This window comes from Alligator mississippiensis, chromosome 11 (genome assembly GCF_030867095.1).
Source record: "Alligator mississippiensis isolate rAllMis1 chromosome 11, rAllMis1, whole genome shotgun sequence".
NCBI classification, from domain to species: Eukaryota; Metazoa; Chordata; order Crocodylia; family Alligatoridae; genus Alligator; species Alligator mississippiensis.
In genome coordinates this window covers 64,727,724-64,748,071 of record NC_081834.1, presented here as the reverse complement: position 1 = coordinate 64,748,071, position 20,348 = coordinate 64,727,724, and the positions used below count along the sequence as shown (strand labels likewise).

Below are 20,348 nucleotides of genomic sequence, written 5' to 3'. Positions count from 1 at the left end.
CCTTGGCTGGTGGCCCCTGCCCCTGGATCCTGGGTCTCTGGGCCCTGGGATGAAACCCAGGAGTCCTGAAGGGGGCTGAGGTGGGGGAGTGGGGCTCTCCTGAGAACTCAAGTCAGACAGGAACCCTCCTGCCCACCACATCCCATCTGTCTGTCTGTCTGTCTGTCTGTCCCTCGATTTTGGCTGTCCCTTGTTCCCAGCATCACTCTCTTCTCCTCTCCCTTGATCCTAATGGATCCATCCATTGGTCTGTCCTCCCATCCGCCCATCCATCCATCCGTCCGGCACCTCAGGGCATTCTGGGATAGCATAGTGGGGCAGCGTGACACCCTAGGGCATTCTGGGAAGGTTTGGGGTGTCAGTGCGGCACCCCATGGCCTTCTGGGATAGTATAGGGGGAACAGTGCGGCACCTCAGGACATTCTGGAACAGCTTGGGGGGCCAGTGCGGTGTCCCAGGGCATTCTGGGGCAGCATGGGGGAGTCAGCAGCTCTGGCGCTGGGCAGTGGGGGTACATGCGGGGGACCTGGGGTGTCAGGGCCTGGCAGTGGGGTCCGCCCACATGCCGTCATGCACTGGTGGCACACACACGTGCTGGGTTTTGGTGTGGCCCAGGCGTCTGGGGCAAATATGCTGCATCCTGGCTAAGCTGCCACGGTGCTGGCAGGAGGGGGACCCCCAGCCCCCCAAAACCCCCACTTCTGTCCCCCAGCTCTCTGCCTGCCCAGCTGAGCTGGTGATGAAGGGTGGTGGTGGGGGGCGGGCCTCTCGCGCCTTCCCCAGGGAGTTGAGCTATGCATCCGTAATGGCTTTTCCGCGCGGCTGCCTGGCAGCCAGAAGAAAGGTGTCTCTGTCTGGGCTAGGCCGCCGGCCGCGGGCTGGGCAAGAGCCAGCGCTGGGCGCCATGAGCCTGGCCCAGCCCAGCTTTGGGAGGGGGGAGTGAGGCAGCCAGGAACCGGACTCCTGTGCCCCATGGCCGTGCCCCTGGCTGGGTGCTGTGAGATTCCCCCGTGGCAGTACCCCTGGCTAATGCTGCAAGCTTACTCACAGCAGTGCCCCTGGCTTGCAGGTCTGGGGTTGCAAGCTTCCCCCATGGCAGTACCCCCCACACTCCATGAAGGGGCTGTGAGCTTCCTTGCAGCAGTGCCCCCAGCTAGTACTGTGAGCTTCCCTGCAGCAGTGCCCCCAGCCTGGGCGCTCCCGCCTGCCTCCTGCCCATCCCGTTAATCGATGCCAGATGCTGCTGGCTGCCGGGTGGGGGTGGGGGGGGGACGCGAGCCTGGGCCATCAATGAGGCTGATGAGAAATGCAGGCCGGGGCCCACAGGTTGCGGCGGGAGGGGGGGGGGGGGGCAGACAGACGGGCGGAGGTGCAGACAGATGCATTGGCAGCACCAGCAGCCCCTCCCTCTCTCCTCAGCCCGTGACCCTCTGACCCCAAGGCCACAGGTATCAACTGGGGGGGGGGGGGTCCCTCTCAATTGTCCCCCTTGCTGCAGGGTGGTACATGCATACATGTACATGTGCATTTGTACATGCATGTGGCTGTTGCACATGAACCCCGCCCTGCGCCCAGTTCTTGGCCCCTCATCTCCTATCCTCTGTCTCTCCAGCCCCCCCTCCCCACCAGCCTGGCTGTGAGCAAGGGGGAACCTAGGCCGGCGTCCAGCCCCTGCCTGAACCTGATGGCTTCTGCAGATGTGTTTGTGCCTGGAGCTGGTTGGAACATGCCAAGCACATGGAAAGCGGGAGGGGAGGGGGAACACATGTGTGCCAGGTGGGGGGAGCTGAGGAGTAGAGGGTGCACCAGCCGCCTGTGATAGTGCGTACACGCGTGCAGGACCTGTGTGAGTCAGGCTGGGTGCCATGAGAAGTGTGAGGCAGGCGTGTGCGTGGCTTTCCTCCCTCCTTCGCCCGTGTGCGAGAGAGGTGTGTGTGTGTGTGTGCGTGCGTGTGCGAAGCGTGTGCCGGTCCCTGCCGCTGCCCGCGGGGGAACAAAGACCCTGTTGATGGCTCAGGAGAAAGGCCCTTTTTTCTGCTGCCTCCCAGGAGGGGAGATTGGAATTTGGGATAGCGCCTGCCTGCGGCACCTGGGGCGGCCCCTGCTCCTCTCTGGCCTGGGCACCCCATCTCCTCTTGCCGGGCCCCCCAATCTCCCCTCACTTTCCCTTAGGGTTCCCCGGATCCCCCCCAGGGCTCCCCAGATCCCCCAGGACCCCAGATGACCCCCATGGCCCCCAGATTCCACCCAGAGCCCGCAGACTCTCCCCCAGATCCCCCAGGACTCCCTGGATTCCCCCCCAGGAGTTCCCGGATTTTCCCCCAGGGCCTGAGACTCCTCTTCAACCACCCCAGATACCCACAGGCCCCCCGGATCCCCTCCCCCAGACCCCGCAGGCTCCCCGCAACTGCTTAGATTCCCATCCGGCCTGATGGATTCCCCTCCAGGTTCCCCCAGATACCCCAGGTCTCCCAGATTCCTTCAGGACCCCTTGGATTTCTCCCCCAGATTCCTCCTCAGCCCCTTAGAATGCCTCCAGATTCCCCCAGGTTCCTCTAGGATCCCCCCCAAAATTCCCCCCATGGCCCCCAGGTTCCTCCAGGGCCCTCCAAATTCCCTCCATGGCCTTCAAATTTCCCCAGCCCCCTGCTCCTTGCAATGACTTCCCCAAGTCCTGTGCTGGGGGTGGGGACGGATAGGCCGAATCCCCATTGGTGTTGGGGTGGGGGAGTCTGTGGGGGCCCCGTGCCTGGCTCTCATCCCCCACCCCACTTTGTCCCTCCAGGGGAGCCGGTGGACGTGCTGAAGGTGCTGGAGCTGCAGGCGCTGCCAGCGGGCGTGAAGAGGACGGCTGGCTTCTGCCCGCAGCGGCGTGGGGCCCCAGGGCCCGACCAGGCTTATCGCATTTTGCGGCAGGCCCAGCTCAGCGCCCCCACCCGCCAGCTCTTCTCAGGTACCCCTGGGCCCTGTGGCCTGGCCCGTGTTCCTGTGGGACGCTCCCACGCTGCCCCCCCCAGCCCCACCACGTCGGACATCCCACTCCCCTCCCTGCTGTCACCCCAGTGCTGTCCCAGCCCTGCATGTCCCCAGTGGGATCCCCCCCTCCAACCTCAACCCATGAGAGGTCCCCAGTGGAACAACCCACTCCTCCTCCCATGTCTCCAGTGGACCATCCCACTTCCCCCCACTGTGTTCCCACCCCCCTGGGAATGTCCCCCCATGTTCCTAATGGAATGTCCCCCACGTCCCCTGCGCAATTTCCTGCCCCCCCACGTCCCCAGTGCAATTGTCCCCCTCTCTGCCCCCGTGTCCCCTTTGGCATATCTTCCCCCTGTGTTTTCAGTGGAATATTTCCCCACTTTGTGTCCCCAGTGGGATGTCCCATCTTCCCCCATATCTTGACCCCCACCCCCGTGTTCCTAGTGGAATCCCTCTCCAGTGTTCCCAGTGGAATATCCTGTCCCCTTGATGTCCCTAGTGGGATGCCTCCCCCATCCCCAGTGGAAATTTTTGTCCCTCCTGCCCCCCCCCCCCATGTCCCTAGTGGGCTGGCCCTGCCCCCAGCCCCCACTGAGCTGGGGGTCCATGTCCCTACCTCATGTCCCGAATGGTCCTGCCCCTCCCCCGCCGCCTCCCTGCTGAGGTGGGTGCTTCTCCCCACATTCCCAGTGGACTTGCCGTGCCCCCCCAGGCCCCACTGAGCTGGGCCCCCCCCCACCCCCAGGTCGGTTCCCAGAGGACTTCTCCATCATGGCACTGGTGCGGGCGCCGGCTGGGAGTCAGACCTTCCTGCTGTCTGTGTACGATGCACGCGGCACCCAGCAGCTGGGGCTGGAGCTGGGCCGCTCGCCCGTCTTCCTCTATGAGGACCAGAGTGGCCGGCCTGCACCCGAGGACTACCCACTCTTCCGGGGCATCAACACCGCCGATGGCAAGTGCGTACCTGACCCTTGACCTACCCTGCAGCACCTGGTCCCCCACCCCTCCTCTACCCCGCAGCACGACCCTCACTTCTGGGGTGTTGACATCTGACCCCGACCGACCCTGCAGCAGGACTCCTGCTTCCAGGGCATCGACATCATACCTGATCTCTGCCCCTGCCCCTTGCCTTACCCTTTAGCACAACCCCTGCTTCCAGGGCATTAGCATCATATCTGGCTGCTGGTCCTTGCCCCACCTCGCAGTATGAATGACCCTTGCTTCCAGGGCATTGACATCATACCTGACCTCAACTTCTGACCCCTGACCCACCCCTCAACACAACCCCTGCTTCCAGGGCATTAACATCATACCCAACCCCTGATCTTTGACCCTTTCCTGCTTTCAGGGCATTAGCATCAAGTCTGACCCCTGACCTACTCTGTAACATGCCCCCCTGCTTCCAGGGCATCGTCATACCTGTCCTCTTAACCCCAACCTCTGACCCTGTTGTCTACTTTGCCCTACCCCACAGTACAGCTGCTGCCTCCAGGGCATCACTATCATACCTGCTCTCTGATCCCTGACCCCTGAACCCTGCAGCACTGCCCCTGCTCTCACCAGTGCTCCCAGCTCCCTAGCATTACGGGTCAAATTTGACCTTTCCTCGGCCTCCCCAATCTGTATCCGTCTGTCCCAACTCTCTGCCCCACTGGCACGTCCATGCGTGTATCTATCTGTCTGCAGGTGGCACCGGGTGGCACTAAGTGTGAGCAAGCAGTCGGTGACACTCTTCCTAGACTGCAAGAAGAAGGTGACACGGCCGCTGCCCCGTGGTCCCCGGCCCATCATCGACACGCATGGCATCACCGTCTTTGGCACCCGCATCCTCGATGATGAGGTCTTCCAGGTACTGCCACTGCCCTGCCCATGTCTTCCACTCTGGGGAAGGGGTGGGTGGAGGGGTTGAAGCAGCCAGAGGCTGTGATTTGGGGGTACCAAATGGAGGGGGTCCCCATCTGTCTATCCATCTAGTTGTCCAGCTGCCCATCCATCCCTCTGTCCCTGTGCATGTGGTTCGTTCTTTCTTTCATTCGTTCTTTCATTCATTCTTTCTTTCTTTCCCCAAGCACGTGGTTTGACCTACCTGTGTGTCTGACTGTCTGTCCATCCGTGTCTCCACCGCTGTCTGCACATGCCTCCACCCATCCACCCCAAAGCATGTGCCTCTATCTATCTATCTATCTATCTATCTATCTATCTATCTATCTATCTATCTATCTATCTATCTATCTATCTATCTATCTATCTATCTATCTATCTATCTATCTATCTATCTATCTATCTATCTATCTATCTATCCCTGTATGCATGTCTCTGCTTATATCTATCTATATCTACCCAGCCACCCATCCATCCATCCCATCTGCCTGCCTGCTTGCCTGCTTGCCTGGCTGCTTGTCTGTTTATCCCTAAGCACATGCTTCTATCAACCTACCTACCTACCTACATATCTGTGTGTCTGTCTACCCTGAAGCACATGCATCCCTTCCCCTATCTGCTTGCTCGCTTGCTTACTCGCTTGCTCACTCACTCACTCATGCATCCATCCACTCAACCCCATACACTCCACCCTTTATTCTACCCACCCATTCACCTATTCATCCCTATACACCCTACCCACCTACCCATCCATCCACCTGTCTGCCCTTCCATCCATCCATCCATGTGCATATCCATCTGCCTGTCCATCCATTCATCCATCCACCCCCATGGACATCTCTCCATCTGTCTGTCCACCCATCCCCTGACGTGGACAACTCTCCATCCCTCCATCCCTCTGCCTGTCCTCACACACCCATCTCCATCCCTCCAGCCTTGTACCCGCCTCTTCGCTCATTGCCCCCCTCCCTCCCTCTGGGGGGTGGGGGGTGGTTTCAGGCTGGGACCTGGAGGCGCTGCTGCCCCTAACCCACTTCCCCTCCCCCCCCACCCCAACACAGGGTGACATCCAGCAGCTGCTCATCTCCTCAAACCCACGTGATGCCTATGACTATTGTGAACGCTATAGCCCTGACTGTGGTGCACCCAGCCCTGACACCCCCCAGGCCCAGGAGCCTCAGCGCCGCCCTGACAAGCCTGAGGTGAGTGACCCCCTGGGCTGGGTGGGGGAGGTTGGGGCTGACTGCGGGGAGGGGGGTGGGTGTGGCGATAGCAAAAACATCATCAAAGTACAACCCGCTGCAGGCAACTCACCTAGATGCCGGGGTTTGGACCCGTCCCACGCCAGTGTGGGGCTCTGTTTCCAGCCCAGCATGCTCTGGGTGAGCGTCCTACCTTCTCAGGCTTGTTTTTCTCCCCTGAATTTTGCATCTGTTGCAAAAGGAGGGGGAAAAAACCTGAGCCTTCAAATGCCCCTGGGTTCATCTCAGGGGGGCCTAGGATGCCCAGCTCCCTGTCCCTGGGGATCCTTCCCATCCCAAGCTCCTCTGGGGGCCCTTAACCTCCTTCCCCACCCCTTTTCCTCCTTTCTGGGGCCCCTCACTTCTCTGCCCCCCACCTCTGACCCTGGAGGGGAGATGAACCCAGTGACCCTTGCTTGGAAGCTCTGCTCCGCTCCCCAATTCCTCCTCCTTCCCTAACTTGTCCTCTCCATCCTGGGTGGGGGGCTGGGGTCCCAGGGTGCACAGAGGGGGCCTGGACAGGCTCTTGTGGGGCCCCCCAGCCCATTAGAGGGCTTTTGTTGCTATTGTTTTGCTCTCCTCCTTTTTCCTGCTCCCTCCCTCCCTCTGTCCCCCACCCCCGCTGCACCCAGTACTTTGATGAGGATGTGGAGTATTACGAGTACCCCTACTATTACGAGAATAAAGAGGAGGGCGCCCTGGCCCCTGAGATGCCAACGGGGGGTGCTGTTGAGCAGGTAATGGGGGTGCTGGCCCCCCCCCACCTGGTGTCCATCCGTTTGTCCGTCCGTCCATCCATCCGTTTGTCCTGGCACCCCCTCTTGTCTGAGTCTTGTGCTCGCATGGCAATGTCATCTGTCCGTCAGTTCCATCCATCCATCCATCCATCCATCCATCCATCCATCCATCCTAATACATGCAAACATACATCCACCCACCCCAATGCATGCATACATGCATCCATCCATCCATTGAACCTAATGCATGCATGCATACATCCACCCAACCCAGTGCATCCAGCCAGCCAGCCAGCCAGCCTAATGCATGCATGCATCCATCCATCCATCCAACCAACCCAATCCATCCATCCATCCATCTATCCATCCATCCCAATGCATGCCTGCATCCCTCCATCCCTCCATTCATTCATTCCTCCAGCCATCACCACCATGTTGCACCCAATAGCAGGAGCGTGGAAGGTACCAGGGCAGGGCTGGGGCCTGGCAGGGCCATTGGGAGTTGTGGGGTGATCCTTGGCCACTTGGGGGTGACACCCATGTGGATTGGGGCCCCCCTCTTTCCTCCTCATGCTCTCCTGGCACTCACGCCACATGTGTTGTGTTTTCTCTCTGTATCTGGATACCGGGCACCGTGTGCGCATGCGTGCGTTACTGCCACTCCAATCATCACCCTCTCCATCCTCATCACTGCCCTTCCTCCTCCTCTTCCTCCTCCTTTCACCGGTGCCGTGGTGCCAGAAACCTGCGGGGCCAGGCCACAAAGCGCCTGCCAAGGCCAAGCCGCAGAAACAGCAGCAGCTTATGAGCACCGCGCCGGCCTACGGCAAATCCCCCGGCAACGGGAAGTACACAGGCAACGGCAAATACCCCAGCAACGGGAAGTCCCCTGGCAACGGGAAATACCCTGGCAATGGGAAGTCCCCCAGCACCACCAAGCCCCCCGGCAAGGCCAAGATGGCGGCAGGGGCCAAACACCCAGCCATGAAAAATGCTGTGGGGAAATCCCAGAGCGGGGCCAAGACCCAGAATGGGGGCAGGGCCTACACCGGCACTGGAGCCCCGCGGAAACATGGCAACAGCTATCAGCAGGTAGAGCCAGAGGGAAGGATCCAGATCGGTGCCAGGTGCCTCCCCAGCCTCTCAGTCCCCTGATGGGGCTATGGCATGGGCACGATCTGAGATCTGGGGCAGGGAGCATGCTCCCATGCCCCCATGGCTCCCTTCCCCATCTCCTGTCCATTCCCATCTGTGTGTACCACTCGTGTCTGTCTGTCCATCTGTCTGTATGTATCAGGGCCATTCGGAAAATATCCCAGCAGCATAAACGGAATGACAGGTGGGAAGCATGGGGAAGGGGCCACTCAGTCCTGACTCAGAGCCAGAGCCTCCCAGCTGGGGAGAAGGGGCCTGTTTCCTCATGCCTCTTCTCTGGGTTGGTTTATCCTGCTCCCTTGGTTTTTGGGAATGGCCCTCACCCCTGCAGTGACACGGGGCCATGAGGCTGCCTCAAAGGTGGTGGGTCTCCTCTGTGATCACTTGGCCTCTGAGTGTAACCTACTAATGCATCTCTTCTTCCCTGCCTCTTGCCCCTCCAATCATCCATCTGTCCATCCATCTGCTGCCCACGCAAGTCCCTTTCTCCATGGCTGTGTCCATTCCCCACATTCCCTATATTCATCCATTGCTGAGCATGTATGTCCACCTGGTGATGTGTGTATCTGTCTGTCCATCCATCCATGAATGAGCATATCCATCCACATGTCCATTTCTGGCTATACTTGTCCACCCCCCCACTCCCCTGTTTCCATCCATCCCTGTGCATGTCCATCCATCTATCCATCCAACCATACATCCTTTGATGTGCATGTTTATTCATCCATCTGCCCATCTAATTATCCATCACTGTGCATATCCACCCCTGTGGCTACTGCTTTGTATAGCCATCCCCCTGTATTTCCATCCATCACTGTGCTTGTCTATCCATCCACTGATGGGCATATCCATCCATCCATCCATCCATCCATCCATCCATCCATCCATCGCTGTGTGTACATCCATGTTTCCATTGATGTTCATATGTGTCCGTTCATTCATCCATAAATGTACACATTTATCCATCCACTGATGTGCATGTTTATCCATCCATCCATCCATCCATCCATCCATCTGTCCATTGTTAATGTGTATGTTTGTCCATCTGTCCATTCATCCATCCATGTGTATGTCTGTTCATCCATTAGTCCATGTGCATGTTTAGCCATCCATCCATCTATCCATCCATCAAACCGTATGCATGCCTGTCCATTCATCCATCCATGCATCCATGAATGTGCATGTCCATCTGTCTGTCCATCCATGTCCTTCTCTTCCTGTGCCCATGATCTCTGTTCCCCCTCCCCCCCAGGATGTGGGGCTGTCCCCCACGGAGGAGCCCTGGGGGGCTGGCGAGTACCTGGATTACACCCCATCCCCTGACCAAGATCCTGATGGTGCCTACTGGGAGGAGGAGACGGGGCTGGTGGCGACTTCCTCTGCCCCCTTGCAGTCCTGGGCTGAGGTAACCACCCTGGGATTAGGTCATGGGGGATGGGATCCCCCCACTGCCCTGGTTGCTTCCAGGGCACAACCCAGCTGTCTAGCTCCCCACAGCCCTCCACGCTCCTACACATCATATGGGATCAGTCTCCCCTAGAGCTGCCTCTGTGTTGTTAATAGGGTGGAGGTGATGGGGACCCTGGGAAGAAGGGATCTATGAGGTAGAGATGAGGGCCAGGGTAAAGGGCAGAGAGGAGGGTAGAGACTGTGGGGCTAGATTTAGGGGCTGTGAGGAATAGGTTTCAGGGTTTAGGAGTTTGAGCCAGGATGCCTGAGTTCTATCCCCAGCTCTGGGAGGGGAATGGGTCTAGTAGGGTAGAGCAGCATGCACCAGGGCATCTGGGTCTATCCCAGCTCTGGGACAGGAGAGAAGTTGAGTGAATCAGACCTGGAGGAATGCTGGCAGTTAGGACACCTGGGTTCCGTTTTTAAATCTGGGGGGGGAATGAAACCTGCCATTATATGTAGAACATCTTTAGGGCTGGTTTGCCATTTTATGGCACCTTATCTTGGGTGAACACACACCACTTTGCCATTTATGGCATGATTAAATGGCAAATTGTCCCATAAAAGTGATGTCTTTCAGGGCCCCTCAGTTCTGTTCCTGGACTTGGAAGTAGGATATGATGAAAGGGAATACTTGAAGGGAAAAGGTGGGGTGGGGGCTGGGAACCAAGACTCCTGGGTTCTCATGGTGTATTTCAGGGGTCCAACCCTGGTCTGTCTCCTCTCTCCTGGCTATCAGTAGGTACCATACTGTATATTAACATGTTCCTGGGTTTCTCCACCTCTTCCTCCTCCTCTTCCCCTTCTCCTTGCCCCTGGCCTGTCCCTTGGGGGCCAGGAGGTGGCTGCTCCCAGCTTGCCCCCTGCCGGTCTGGGTGAGGGCGAGGTGCTTCCTGTGGAGTATGAGACGGGCGAGGACGTGGCTGGGCCTGGGCAGGAGTACGAGTACATCTATAAGGACTATCCCGAGGGAGCTGAGCCGTCGGAGCTGGGGCCTGTGCTCTCTGCAGAGACCCCTGAGAGTGGAGGCGTAAGTGGGGCACGGGGCACTTTTGCTGTCCCTTCCACCTGCTGGCACCGTGGCTTGTACTTTTGTGGATGGTCCTTTTTTGTTGGCACTTCCTGCTATATCGTGGTGTCACTTCCTTCTTGTGACCGCTTCCTGTTGTGTTGTGGTGTCACTTCCTGTTTGTCTGGACTGGGTGTCTCATGTTGCTCCCTTTCTTGTCCTTGTGGCATCATTTCTTTGCTTGTGGATGTGTGCCATGGGATTTTGTCATCACTTCCTGTCTTTATGGCGTCACTTCCATGTGCCATGTTTTCTGTTGTGTCGTATCTTTTTTCTTATGATGTCATTGTTTACTTGTTGACTTGTCACTGCTGTTGGCCTTGGTGTCACTTCCTGCGTGTTGTTGTTTGGTTTGTGACTTCTCTTCCTCTGTGTCAGAGTTCACTGCCATGTCGGACGAATTACCTCATGTTCATTGTGATGTCATGTCTTCTGTGTTGACTTGGCCTTTCCTGTTTGTTTTTATGTGATGTCATTTCCTGTTTGTTGCCATGACTTCTTGTCCCTCTGGGTGGTCTCTTCCTCTCTACAGTGGCCCCTTCTCAGACCTCCCTCATCATCATGTCAATTCTCTCAGCCACCAGTACTCTCCCTGTGATGCGTTGTCTTACGTGTGACGTCACTTCCTGCTCACGGGTGACATCATCCCCCTCTTCCTTCTCCCTCTCTCCCCAGCCTCTCCCCACAATGTATGTTCAGAGATGAGCCCACCGTGTCCTGGTGACATCACACCAACCGCCATGACTGCCGGCGCTCACGGGCTCCTCCCATGGCATCCCCTGCTGTCTGATGTCAGCTCACGGCCCTGTGATGTCATCCCCCCGTGCGGCCATCTCTGTAACCACCCCTGCCCTCCCCCTGCCCTCCCCCACAGCCCCCGAGAATGTCAGTGCTGGTGTCAATTACCGATTTGGGGGGCACAGCCCCCAAAAGGGATACGGTAATTCCCCTCCCTTCAATGCCGCCATCTCGGTGAGGGGCCGTGACCCCTGCGCTCTGTCTGGGATTTAAGCCTGGAGGCATCACTCTTTCCTGGTGATGCTGGCCCCTAAATCTCTCCCTTCCCCATCTCTGTCCCTTTCCTCAGTCCCCTTCCCCTCGGGACCTGCCTAACTCAGCGACATAACCATCTCCCTGCCCTGCCCCTTGCTCCAGCCTGGCCCTGGCTGCTGGTCTCCCTCTCCCTCACTCCTCTTCTTTTCGTGGAATCCCCATTCACACAGATGAGCCTGACTCCAGATTCTGCTCTGGGATGGTGTGAACCTGGAAGGCCCTGGCTCCCGCACCAGCAGCAGCCATGAAGGGGCCGGGAGGCTAGGGGGTGGTGATGGAGCTCCCCCCAGCCCCTTCTGCTGTTGAGCCCTGTTGGGTGTGGGGGGAGGTGAGGTATGGGGCTCTGGGTGCCTGGTTTTGACTGGTCCCGTCTTTGTGGTTACATGTGTGTTACCCCCAGGCCGTGCGCGGCGCCCGAGGCTACAAGGGAGAGAAGGGGGAGCCGGCCATCATTGAGCCGGTAGGTGCCTCTGTCCCTGGGGTGAGAGGGTGTATGGGGAAAATGGGTAGTGGGCCAGGGCACATAACCCTCTCTTGTCTCTTCCTCCCCCAGCAGGTGGGTGTCCCAGTGTGTGTGTGTGTGTGTGCGCGTGTGTGCGTCCGCATGTGTTGTAAATGTGCATCTTTGAGTGTGCATGTCTACGTATATGCACATGAACTTCTGACCTTGCATGTTTGAATGCATCCATGTTTACACATGTGTTACCATGTGCAAGTGTGCATGTGTTTGTATGCTTGTGAGTGTACATTCTGAATGTGTGCACATTTGCACACGTGTGTATTACTGCATACATGTGTGTGTGTATATTCACGTGCAATTGTGAGCCTGCATATTTGGATGCATGTTTGCAAGTCTGCATTTATTTCAGTGTGTGTGCAGTTATGAATGCACATGTGTTTGCACATGTGTATTTTAGTGTGCACATGTGTACTGGTAAACGCATGTTTGAGCACATGCGTGTTTACACATGTACATGTGTTACCATGTGCGCAGATGTGTGTTCATGGATGCACATTTTTGTATAGGTGCATGTATTCCTAGGTGCATAGGGGTGTGTGTGTGCACACATTTTTGCACAGCTGGATGTATTTCTCTGTGCACATGTATATGCAGATATGTGCACACACTGAATTGGGGGTGGGAAACCTGTGTCCACCTCTCTGGCCAGCAAGAGGGGGTTGGGAACAGCTCAGGTCCCATAGTGGGGTCAGGAACAGGCTCCTTCAGGCTCTCCTGAGCCCTCTGAGGTGTCCCCCCATGACAGTTGGGGCATCTGCCCCGGGGGCTGCCCCTCCCCTGTGCCTTAGCTGGGATCCCTTGCACGGGGGTAACCTTGCTCTTTGCCTTCTGTCCCACAGGGAATGTTGGTAGAAGGCCCCCCTGGCCCCGAAGGACCAGCGGTAAGAGCCTCCCAATCTGTCCATCAGTCTGTCTAGCCGGAGGGTTCTGGGGCTGGGGGGTGATTCCCTCCTTTCCCTGCTCTGGATTGGCATTGTGGCCTTACTGTGCATCTCCTGCAGGGCATTTCGGGACCTCCGGGCACTCAGGGGCCGCCTGGATCTCCTGGTGACCCTGGCGAGAGGGTGAGTGTGAGTTGGGCTCCTGCCATGGGGCACCTGGGTGGAGGGTGTGGGGAGGGGCTGCTGAGCATGGATGCATGGGTGTGAGGCTGGGCACAGGGGCTGGTGTACATATGCGGGTTTGCACATGCCTGGGTGTACTCTGTACATACATGTGATAGTCAGTGTGTCCCAGAGGAGAGGCTTTGTGTGTGTCCCAGGGTTCTCACCCCATGATTGTGTGTGTGTGCCTCCCAGCCCTGTTCAGTAACTCCAACATCCCTCTGTCACATAGGGCCCCCCTGGCCGCTCAGGTCTGCCTGGCTCAGATGGGACCCCTGGCCCCCCTGGCACCTCTCTGATGCTTCCGGTGAGTTGCGGGGAGGGGGAGGAAAAGGCAGGGGTTTATAACAGGGTTGTTGGAGTCTGGAGAAGAAGGAGTTAATGGAGCTGGACCAGAACCCAGACCACAGGGTGGAAGGTGCTGATAGCATGACTGAGAATCTGGGGTGCTTGGGGACCCACCCAGAGGATGTGGGTGTCTGTGGGGAAGCCAGGGTTCAGGAGAAAGGAATGAACACCTCAGCGGTGATCTAGAACAGAGGACAATACGTAGAACCTGGGCAGCTCCACACAACGCCTGGGACGGATCAGGTGGACTCGAGTGGCATTGCCCAGAAGCAGAGCACAGGCATGAGTCTAAAGTGGAAGAGAAGGTCCCGATAGGGCTGTCCTGGTGTTTAGGATTGTGCAGCAGGGCTGCGGGGTGTCTAGAGCCAGCCTGGAGGGATCTGGCGCAGTTGCTGAGGAATGTGGAATCCATGGTGGGATCCAGAATGGAAGCGAGAGCCCTTCTTGGTGTTCTGAGAACCAGGGAGCAGGAGGAGCCTAGAACAGCTATAACTGCTACTGATAACAGAAGTCCACAAGGGGCTAGAACTGAAGAGAGCTCCCTGGAGGTGTTGCCAGAACTAGGGAGGATGCAGGGAGCACAGGAATGGGTTGGGTTACCTAGAACCAGGGGGCAGCCAAGGAGTCTGGAGGTACCTAGAACAGGAAGGAGGGGGCTAAGTGGCCCCAGGAGAGCACCCCAATTCTGGGCTCTAAAAGGGCCACAATCTCAGTGATGTCTCTGTCCTTCCCCAGTTCCGTTTTGGGAGCAGTGGTGGAGACAAGGGCCCGGTGGTGTCCGCGCAGGAAGCCCAGGCCCAGGCCATTCTCCAGCAGGCTCGGGTGAGTTGGGGGCTGGGGCAGGGTGTGGGGGCATGGGACTGGAGCCCTCGCTGCTTGCCAATGCCCAGGGTCCCCTTCTTGCGCCCCTGGTGCTGTGTCCATGATCCGCAAGGTGGTGGCTGTCCTAGACCCTGCTGTGCTGCCCAGCATTGTTCCAGAACCCCAAGCTAATGCTCCAGAACCTCGATGGAGCGCTTTAGCACCCTGGAGAGCGCTCTAGACTAGAGCTACAATTCCTCCTCCCATGGATGGCTGCGCTGCCAGCCTCTCCTGCAGCCCCAGATCCCCACTGCTGCAGCCGGGGCTCCGTTCCAGCGTAGGATCTGTCTCAGGGTTGTCCCTGCTCCTTCCCCCTGACTCGGAGACCCCCACGGACTCCACCACTGTTCGGGTTTCATGCTCATTCCCTCCCATCTCTTCTGCCTGGCTGGGATGTGACTGCCTTGTCTCTTGTTTTCCTTCTTTTCCCTCCAGCTGGCCCTCCGGGGTCCCCCAGGACCCATGGGATACACCGGCCGCCCAGGACCCATGGTAGGTACCTTCACTGGGGTTTAGGGTTGCAGGGGGAGAAGATGGAGTGCTGGGGTCATGGCGTCACAGGTATTGTGACTCCCTAACCCCAGCGGTCACCACTGCACCGTGTCCTTCCAGGGCCAGCCAGGCGGCAATGGCATGAAAGGAGAATCGGGAGACTTTGGACCTCAGGTAACGGGCTTCACTTTGACCCCAACCCTTGCTCTCTTCCCCTGACTCCCTTGGCTGGGTGGCTGACCCTTGATCCCAGTGAGTGACCCCACTGAGAGGCTTGGGTCACTTGTTAACCCCTGTGCAGCTGGGAAAGGCTTTTTCTTCTGACCCCAGGGGCCCCTTTTCTAACTCTGATCTTAACTCTATGACCCCTGGAGGAGGGAGATCTCCTCCCATTGTCCTGGCTTCCGTTGCGGGAAGGATATTATTAACGCTTTCTCTCCCTAGGGACCTCGAGGGCCACAGGGCCTGTCTGGACCCCCGGGGAAGCCTGGCCGGAGGGTAAGTGCATAGGGGCAGAAGGGGATCCCCCCTTTGCCTTTAGGGCAGGGGACTGGATCCATGCCCCTCTCACCCCATCTCAATTTCTCTCTGGCTTACAGGGCCGTCCGGGAGCTGATGGAGCCCGAGGGATGCCTGGGGAATCTGGCGTGAAGGTAACGTGGTTGGGAGGGTCCAGCCTCCAGGCTGGGGACCCTGTGGGTTCCCCCAGAGGATCCCTGAATCCCACCTTGAGCATGTTGGCTCAGGGGTTGTGCTGTGTTTCTCTCCGCAGGGTGACCGTGGCTTTGATGGGCTTCCAGGGCTGCCAGGAGACAAGGGGCACCGGGTGAGTCCACAGGCTCAGGGTTGAGGTGTCCTGACCCCCTCAGGGGTGGGGGGAGCCTGGAACCTAGGTGTCCTGCCCCCCAGAAACAGCTCAAAACCCAGGGTCTTGGGGAGGTCTGGACTCCAAGCTGCACTTCTCCATGGCCGACACTCTCCGTCATGAAGGGGGAGTTGTGTTTGACCCTGCGTGCACATGACTGCCAAAACCATCATGCTTTTGGCACATGCAATGACACACCTCCCCCATGGGGCCTGGCGTGTCATCATGCAGGCACACACACCTCCTCCAGCCATGCAAGGCTCCCTCATGCACCTGTTCCCTGCCCACATGGGTGCAACACGCCTAGCACACGCCTGCCAGGCCGTGCTTATATTCCCACACAGCTGGGCCATAAGCTGATGCTGATTCTGTCCCCTCCAGGGTGAGTCTGGTTCTCAGGGCCCCCCCGGCCCCCCAGGGGAGGATGGAGAGCGGGTAAGTACTGGGGCGGGGGGGGAGATGTGGGGGTAGGTAAGATGGGGAGATGGAGGCAGTACTCGGAGATGCCCCCCTATGACTAATGCCCTTTCTCTCTTCTGCTAGGGAGATGATGGAGAAGTTGGACCTCGAGGGCTTCCTGGAGAAACGGTGCGTTGTGGACCACCCCCCTCCCCTCCCCTCCTGCCATAGGGCTGCTGGAGTGGAACTTGTCGATGTTCACTCTTAAGCCTACTGATGATAGGAGCAGTGCTGGACTGTAGTATCCCAGCATGCACTGGGGTGGGCCAGGGGTATAGCATAAGTGCCAGGATCCAGGCTGGCATGCCTCTGCTATCCCAGCATGCACCTGTGTAGGCCAGGGGTTCGGCATGGGTATTGGCACACCTCACTGCTATCCCAGGATGCACTGTCTGACTGGCTAAGGCTAATGCCCTCTCTCTCCTCCCCACAGGGCCCCCGAGGTCTCCTCGGCCCCAAGGGGCCCCCTGGCATCCCTGGTCCTCCGGTAAGTGCTGACACCGGGACCCAGATCCCCCTTCCCCACCTCCTCCATGCCCTCCAGCTCCCTCTGCTCACATCCGTCTTTTTGTCTGCTGCCCACAGGGTGTGCGTGGCATGGATGGTCCTCTTGGGCCCAAGGGAAACTTGGTGAGTCCATCTGTCTGTCTGTCTTTCCCCTCTTCCTTGGGGTGCTGCCTCCCAGCTGGGCCTCAGGCCAAGCCCCTAATCCTGTGCCTGAGGTCCGGTCCCAATCCTGACTCTGCCTCTGTCTGTCTGCAGGGGCCACAAGGGGAGCCAGGACCCCCTGGGCAGCAAGGAACTCCTGGCACCCAGGTAAGCCAACCCCACTCCTCCTGGCTTTGGGGGTGTGTCGGGGATGGAAGGCTAGGGTAAGCGGGCCTGGGAGCCCGGACACCTGGATTCTGTCTCTGTTCTGGGAAGGGAGTTGGGTCTGGTTGGGTAGAGTGGAGTTGGGATGGGAGCCTAGACACCTGGGTTCTCTCCCTAGCTCTGGGAGGGCAGTGGGGTGTAGTGAAGGGAAGTAGGCAGACATCCTGGACACCTGGGGTCTCCCTCCAGCTCTGGGAGGGCAGCGGGGTGTAGTGAAGTGGGCAGAGAGCTTGAACGCCTGGGTTCTCCCCCCAGTTTTGGGAGCGGCCAGGTGCAGCTCTCACTGTGCACCTTTGTTTCAGGGGCTGCCAGGCCCGCAAGGTGCCACGGGGCCACCTGGAGAAAAGGTGAGTGCCTGGGTCCCCCTCCTGCCCCTTGTGGCCCATGGCCAGCACCGGCCTGCATCCTTGCACTGGGGCCGACGCGATGCCAGCGCTCAGCCCCGCTCCTCTCTCCCCACAGGGTCCCAGAGGGAAGCCTGGCCTCCCCGGCATGCCTGGCTCTGACGGGCCCCCTGTGAGTACCTGACCCCTGCCCCTACCCTTGCCCTCTGCTGTGTGCTTCAGGCCACTCTGGCCCGAGGGTGACATCGTGGGAGCCATGTTTGACAGGAAGTGAGAGGTTCCATTTCCTGTCGGCTCTCTGCACCTTTGAGGTGTGGCAAGGTGCAGCTGCCATGTTTAACAGGAAGTGAGAGGGATCCATTTCCTGTCAGCTTCCCTCATTGCATCTGCTTTTGATGTGGGCTGAGGTGCGGCAGCCATGTTTAACAGGAAGCGAGATGGATCTGCTTCCTGTTTGCTTTCTGCGTGGCACCCATCCTTGGTATGGAGGGAGTTGTGCTGGCCATGTTTAACAGGAAGTGAGATGGATCCACTTCCTGTTGGCTCTCCTTGCGGCACCCACTGTTGATGTGGAGGGAGGCGTGGGAGCCATGTTTAACAGGAAGTGAGCCTGTTTCATTTCCTGTCGAGGCGTTATCATCCAATGCCGAGCCCCTCTCCTTTGGGGTGATATGTAGCAGCCATGTTAAGCAGGAAGTGAGCTGATGAGTGAGCTACCACTTCCTGTTGGCCCCCTGAATGACTCCCAGGGGCAGGAATTCAGTAGCTATGGTTCACAGAAAGTGCAGCAGTGTAATTTTTCATGGGATCCAGCTGCCACATGGAACAGGAAATGAGCCAGTGCCACTTCCTGCCTGTACGGGTACCTATGCTGCTCAGCTTGGGTGGTCAACCCCATTGAGTCCTGACCCCATCCAATGCACGGGCTGAGTCCCATTGCCCGCTTGCTCATCTCCTCATTTCAGTGCATGCCGAAACCACTTCTATGTCAAGGGCAACAGGGTTGCAGTTGCTTGGGGTTGGGGGGGATATGCGGGGTCTAACACAAGGGGCTTATGGTCTCTCACACATTCTCCCAACCAGGGACACCCAGGGAAGGAAGGTCCTCCTGGCACCAAGGGAAACCAGGTAAGGGGGCAATGGCTACCTCCAGGCCTCAATATCCCCTGCCCTTCCTAGATACCAGGGTCCCCCTCCCTGTGAGCCCCCCCACCCTTGGGGTGGTGGGTGAGGTCTGCCCCATCCTCCAGAGCCCCTCCCCATCCTCCATTCAGAGCCCCTCCCCCTGAAGTAGGTGAAACTAGAGGCAGCGACGACTAATAGTGTCTCTCTTACAGGGCCCGTCCGGCCCCCAAGGTCCAATTGGCTACCCAGGCCCACGTGGTGTGAAGGTAAGTAGCTGATTGGCCAATGGGCATGGCCTGGCTCAGAGGGCCTGGGCAGTTACCCACAATTCTCTGTTTCTGCTTCCAGGGTGCCAAGGGGCCTGTGGCCAATAGGGCTTTGGCCTGGAGGGGATGATTCTGGGTAATTGGGAAAACAAGAGGTCATGGGTACTGGTAACCAGGACGCTTGGGTTCCACCCCTGGCTCTGGGTAGGGAGGGAGGTGCACTGGGCTTGAGTTGTTGGCGAGGGCATCTGTGTTCTCTTCTCAGTCTTGGGCTAGAGTGGAGGTGCTCAGAGCAAGTTCTTTCCCTGGCTCTGGGAGAGGAGTGTTGGATCTGGGGGGTTATTGCTAGTGGGGCTGGGGAGCCCATACACCTGAGTTCCCTAAGTCTTACTCTTCCGCATGGGCTGTATGTGGCTCTGAACTCTCCCTCTCTCCCCAGGGGGTGGAAGGCATCCGAGGGCTGAAGGGGCACAAGGGCGAGAAGGTGAGTGATGCTGGTGGGACTCGTGGTTGCGGGTGGAACCCTGGGGCTGGGACCCCCCAGAACCCTGCTCTGCCTGCACAGCCCCCCAGGGGGCACTGGGCACTGCCAGGACCCACTCCCAGCACTAGCTGGGAGCACTGGGTCCAGCTCTTTGGGTCCTGACTGGGTGTCTCTGTCTCTTCACAGGGTGAGGATGGTTTCCCCGGCTTCAAGGGTGACATGGGGGTGAAAGGAGACCGGGTAAGTCTGTTCCCTGTGGTCCCCGAGCCTGTTTCCATGATGATGCTGATCTGACCCTTGACCTTCTGCACTCCTGTGGTGATGCCCATCTGAATCCCCAACCCACTCCTGGCACTTGATGACCCAGTCTGACACGTGACCCTTGGTGCTTTCTGCTCCCTTCCCAATCTCCTGCTATTCTAGGTTCCCCCATACCCCCTAACCCCCAATAACCTCAGTCTGACTGACTCCCAACCCCTGCTACCCCTCCTATCTGGGATACACCAACTTAACCCCTGCTGCTTTCTGCTGTCCTGATGACCCCAGTTTGAACCCCAGTTGTGCCTATTGCCTGGGATATACCAGTTTGACCCCTGACCCCTGGTGCCCACTCCTCCCCTGTCTATGCCGGGCTGACCCCTGGTGACCCTACTTCCTGTCCCCCCAGCCTGACCTCTGACCCCTGACCTTGTGCTCTTTCTGCCCCTGCAGGGCGAGGTTGGTGTCCCGGGCTCCCGAGGAGAGGATGGACCAGAAGGCCCCAAAGGTCGTACCGGTCCCCCTGGAGACTCTGGCCCCCTTGGCCTGGTGGGAGATAAGGTGAGTAGGCATAGGCGGGGTCCCAGTCCCCCCTGCCCTGGCCCCCAGTTGGGCTGGGCTGGGTTAGCGGGGCTGAGGGCACTTCCTGTCCCATCCCTGCTGGATTGGGCTTAGACTGAGGCCAGTGCCCCTGTAACCCTGTCTGTTTGTCTGTCTTTTTCTCCCAGGGCAAGCTGGGTGTCCCAGGGCTGCCAGGGTACCCTGGACGGCAGGGTCCCAAGGTGA

General features: G+C 58.6%; 1 protein-coding gene across 7 annotated transcripts in view; it reads left to right on the top strand.

Moving 5' to 3' along the window:
* COL11A2 (collagen type XI alpha 2 chain) overlaps positions 1 to 20,348 on the top strand; it is a 36,589-nt gene that overhangs the window by 1,620 nt on the left and 14,621 nt on the right. The window contains exons 2-32 of one of the 7 annotated variants that reach the window (XM_059715314.1): positions 2,786 to 2,953; positions 3,725 to 3,935; positions 4,666 to 4,828; positions 5,922 to 6,062; positions 6,734 to 6,838; positions 7,580 to 7,930; positions 9,246 to 9,398; positions 10,281 to 10,472; positions 11,965 to 12,024; positions 12,924 to 12,965; positions 13,086 to 13,148; positions 13,420 to 13,494; positions 14,271 to 14,357; positions 14,832 to 14,888; positions 15,009 to 15,062; positions 15,333 to 15,386; positions 15,488 to 15,541; positions 15,661 to 15,714; positions 16,135 to 16,188; positions 16,297 to 16,341; positions 16,646 to 16,699; positions 16,798 to 16,842; positions 16,975 to 17,028; positions 17,388 to 17,432; positions 17,548 to 17,601; positions 18,513 to 18,557; positions 18,767 to 18,820; positions 19,260 to 19,304; positions 19,491 to 19,544; positions 20,016 to 20,123; positions 20,291 to 20,344. In XM_059715314.1, the coding sequence (XP_059571297.1) occupies positions 2,786 to 2,953; positions 3,725 to 3,935; positions 4,666 to 4,828; positions 5,922 to 6,062; positions 6,734 to 6,838; positions 7,580 to 7,930; positions 9,246 to 9,398; positions 10,281 to 10,472; positions 11,965 to 12,024; positions 12,924 to 12,965; positions 13,086 to 13,148; positions 13,420 to 13,494; positions 14,271 to 14,357; positions 14,832 to 14,888; positions 15,009 to 15,062; positions 15,333 to 15,386; positions 15,488 to 15,541; positions 15,661 to 15,714; positions 16,135 to 16,188; positions 16,297 to 16,341; positions 16,646 to 16,699; positions 16,798 to 16,842; positions 16,975 to 17,028; positions 17,388 to 17,432; positions 17,548 to 17,601; positions 18,513 to 18,557; positions 18,767 to 18,820; positions 19,260 to 19,304; positions 19,491 to 19,544; positions 20,016 to 20,123; positions 20,291 to 20,344 (2,795 nt within the window). The remainder of the gene's footprint in view (positions 1 to 2,785; positions 2,954 to 3,724; positions 3,936 to 4,665; positions 4,829 to 5,921; positions 6,063 to 6,733; positions 6,839 to 7,579; positions 7,931 to 9,245; positions 9,399 to 10,280; positions 10,473 to 11,964; positions 12,025 to 12,923; positions 12,966 to 13,085; positions 13,149 to 13,419; positions 13,495 to 14,270; positions 14,358 to 14,831; positions 14,889 to 15,008; positions 15,063 to 15,332; positions 15,387 to 15,487; positions 15,542 to 15,660; positions 15,715 to 16,134; positions 16,189 to 16,296; positions 16,342 to 16,645; positions 16,700 to 16,797; positions 16,843 to 16,974; positions 17,029 to 17,387; positions 17,433 to 17,547; positions 17,602 to 18,512; positions 18,558 to 18,766; positions 18,821 to 19,259; positions 19,305 to 19,490; positions 19,545 to 20,015; positions 20,124 to 20,290; positions 20,345 to 20,348) is intronic. The other 6 variants (XM_019498365.2, XM_014604499.3, XM_019498366.2 and 3 more) reach the window with 6 other exon arrangements.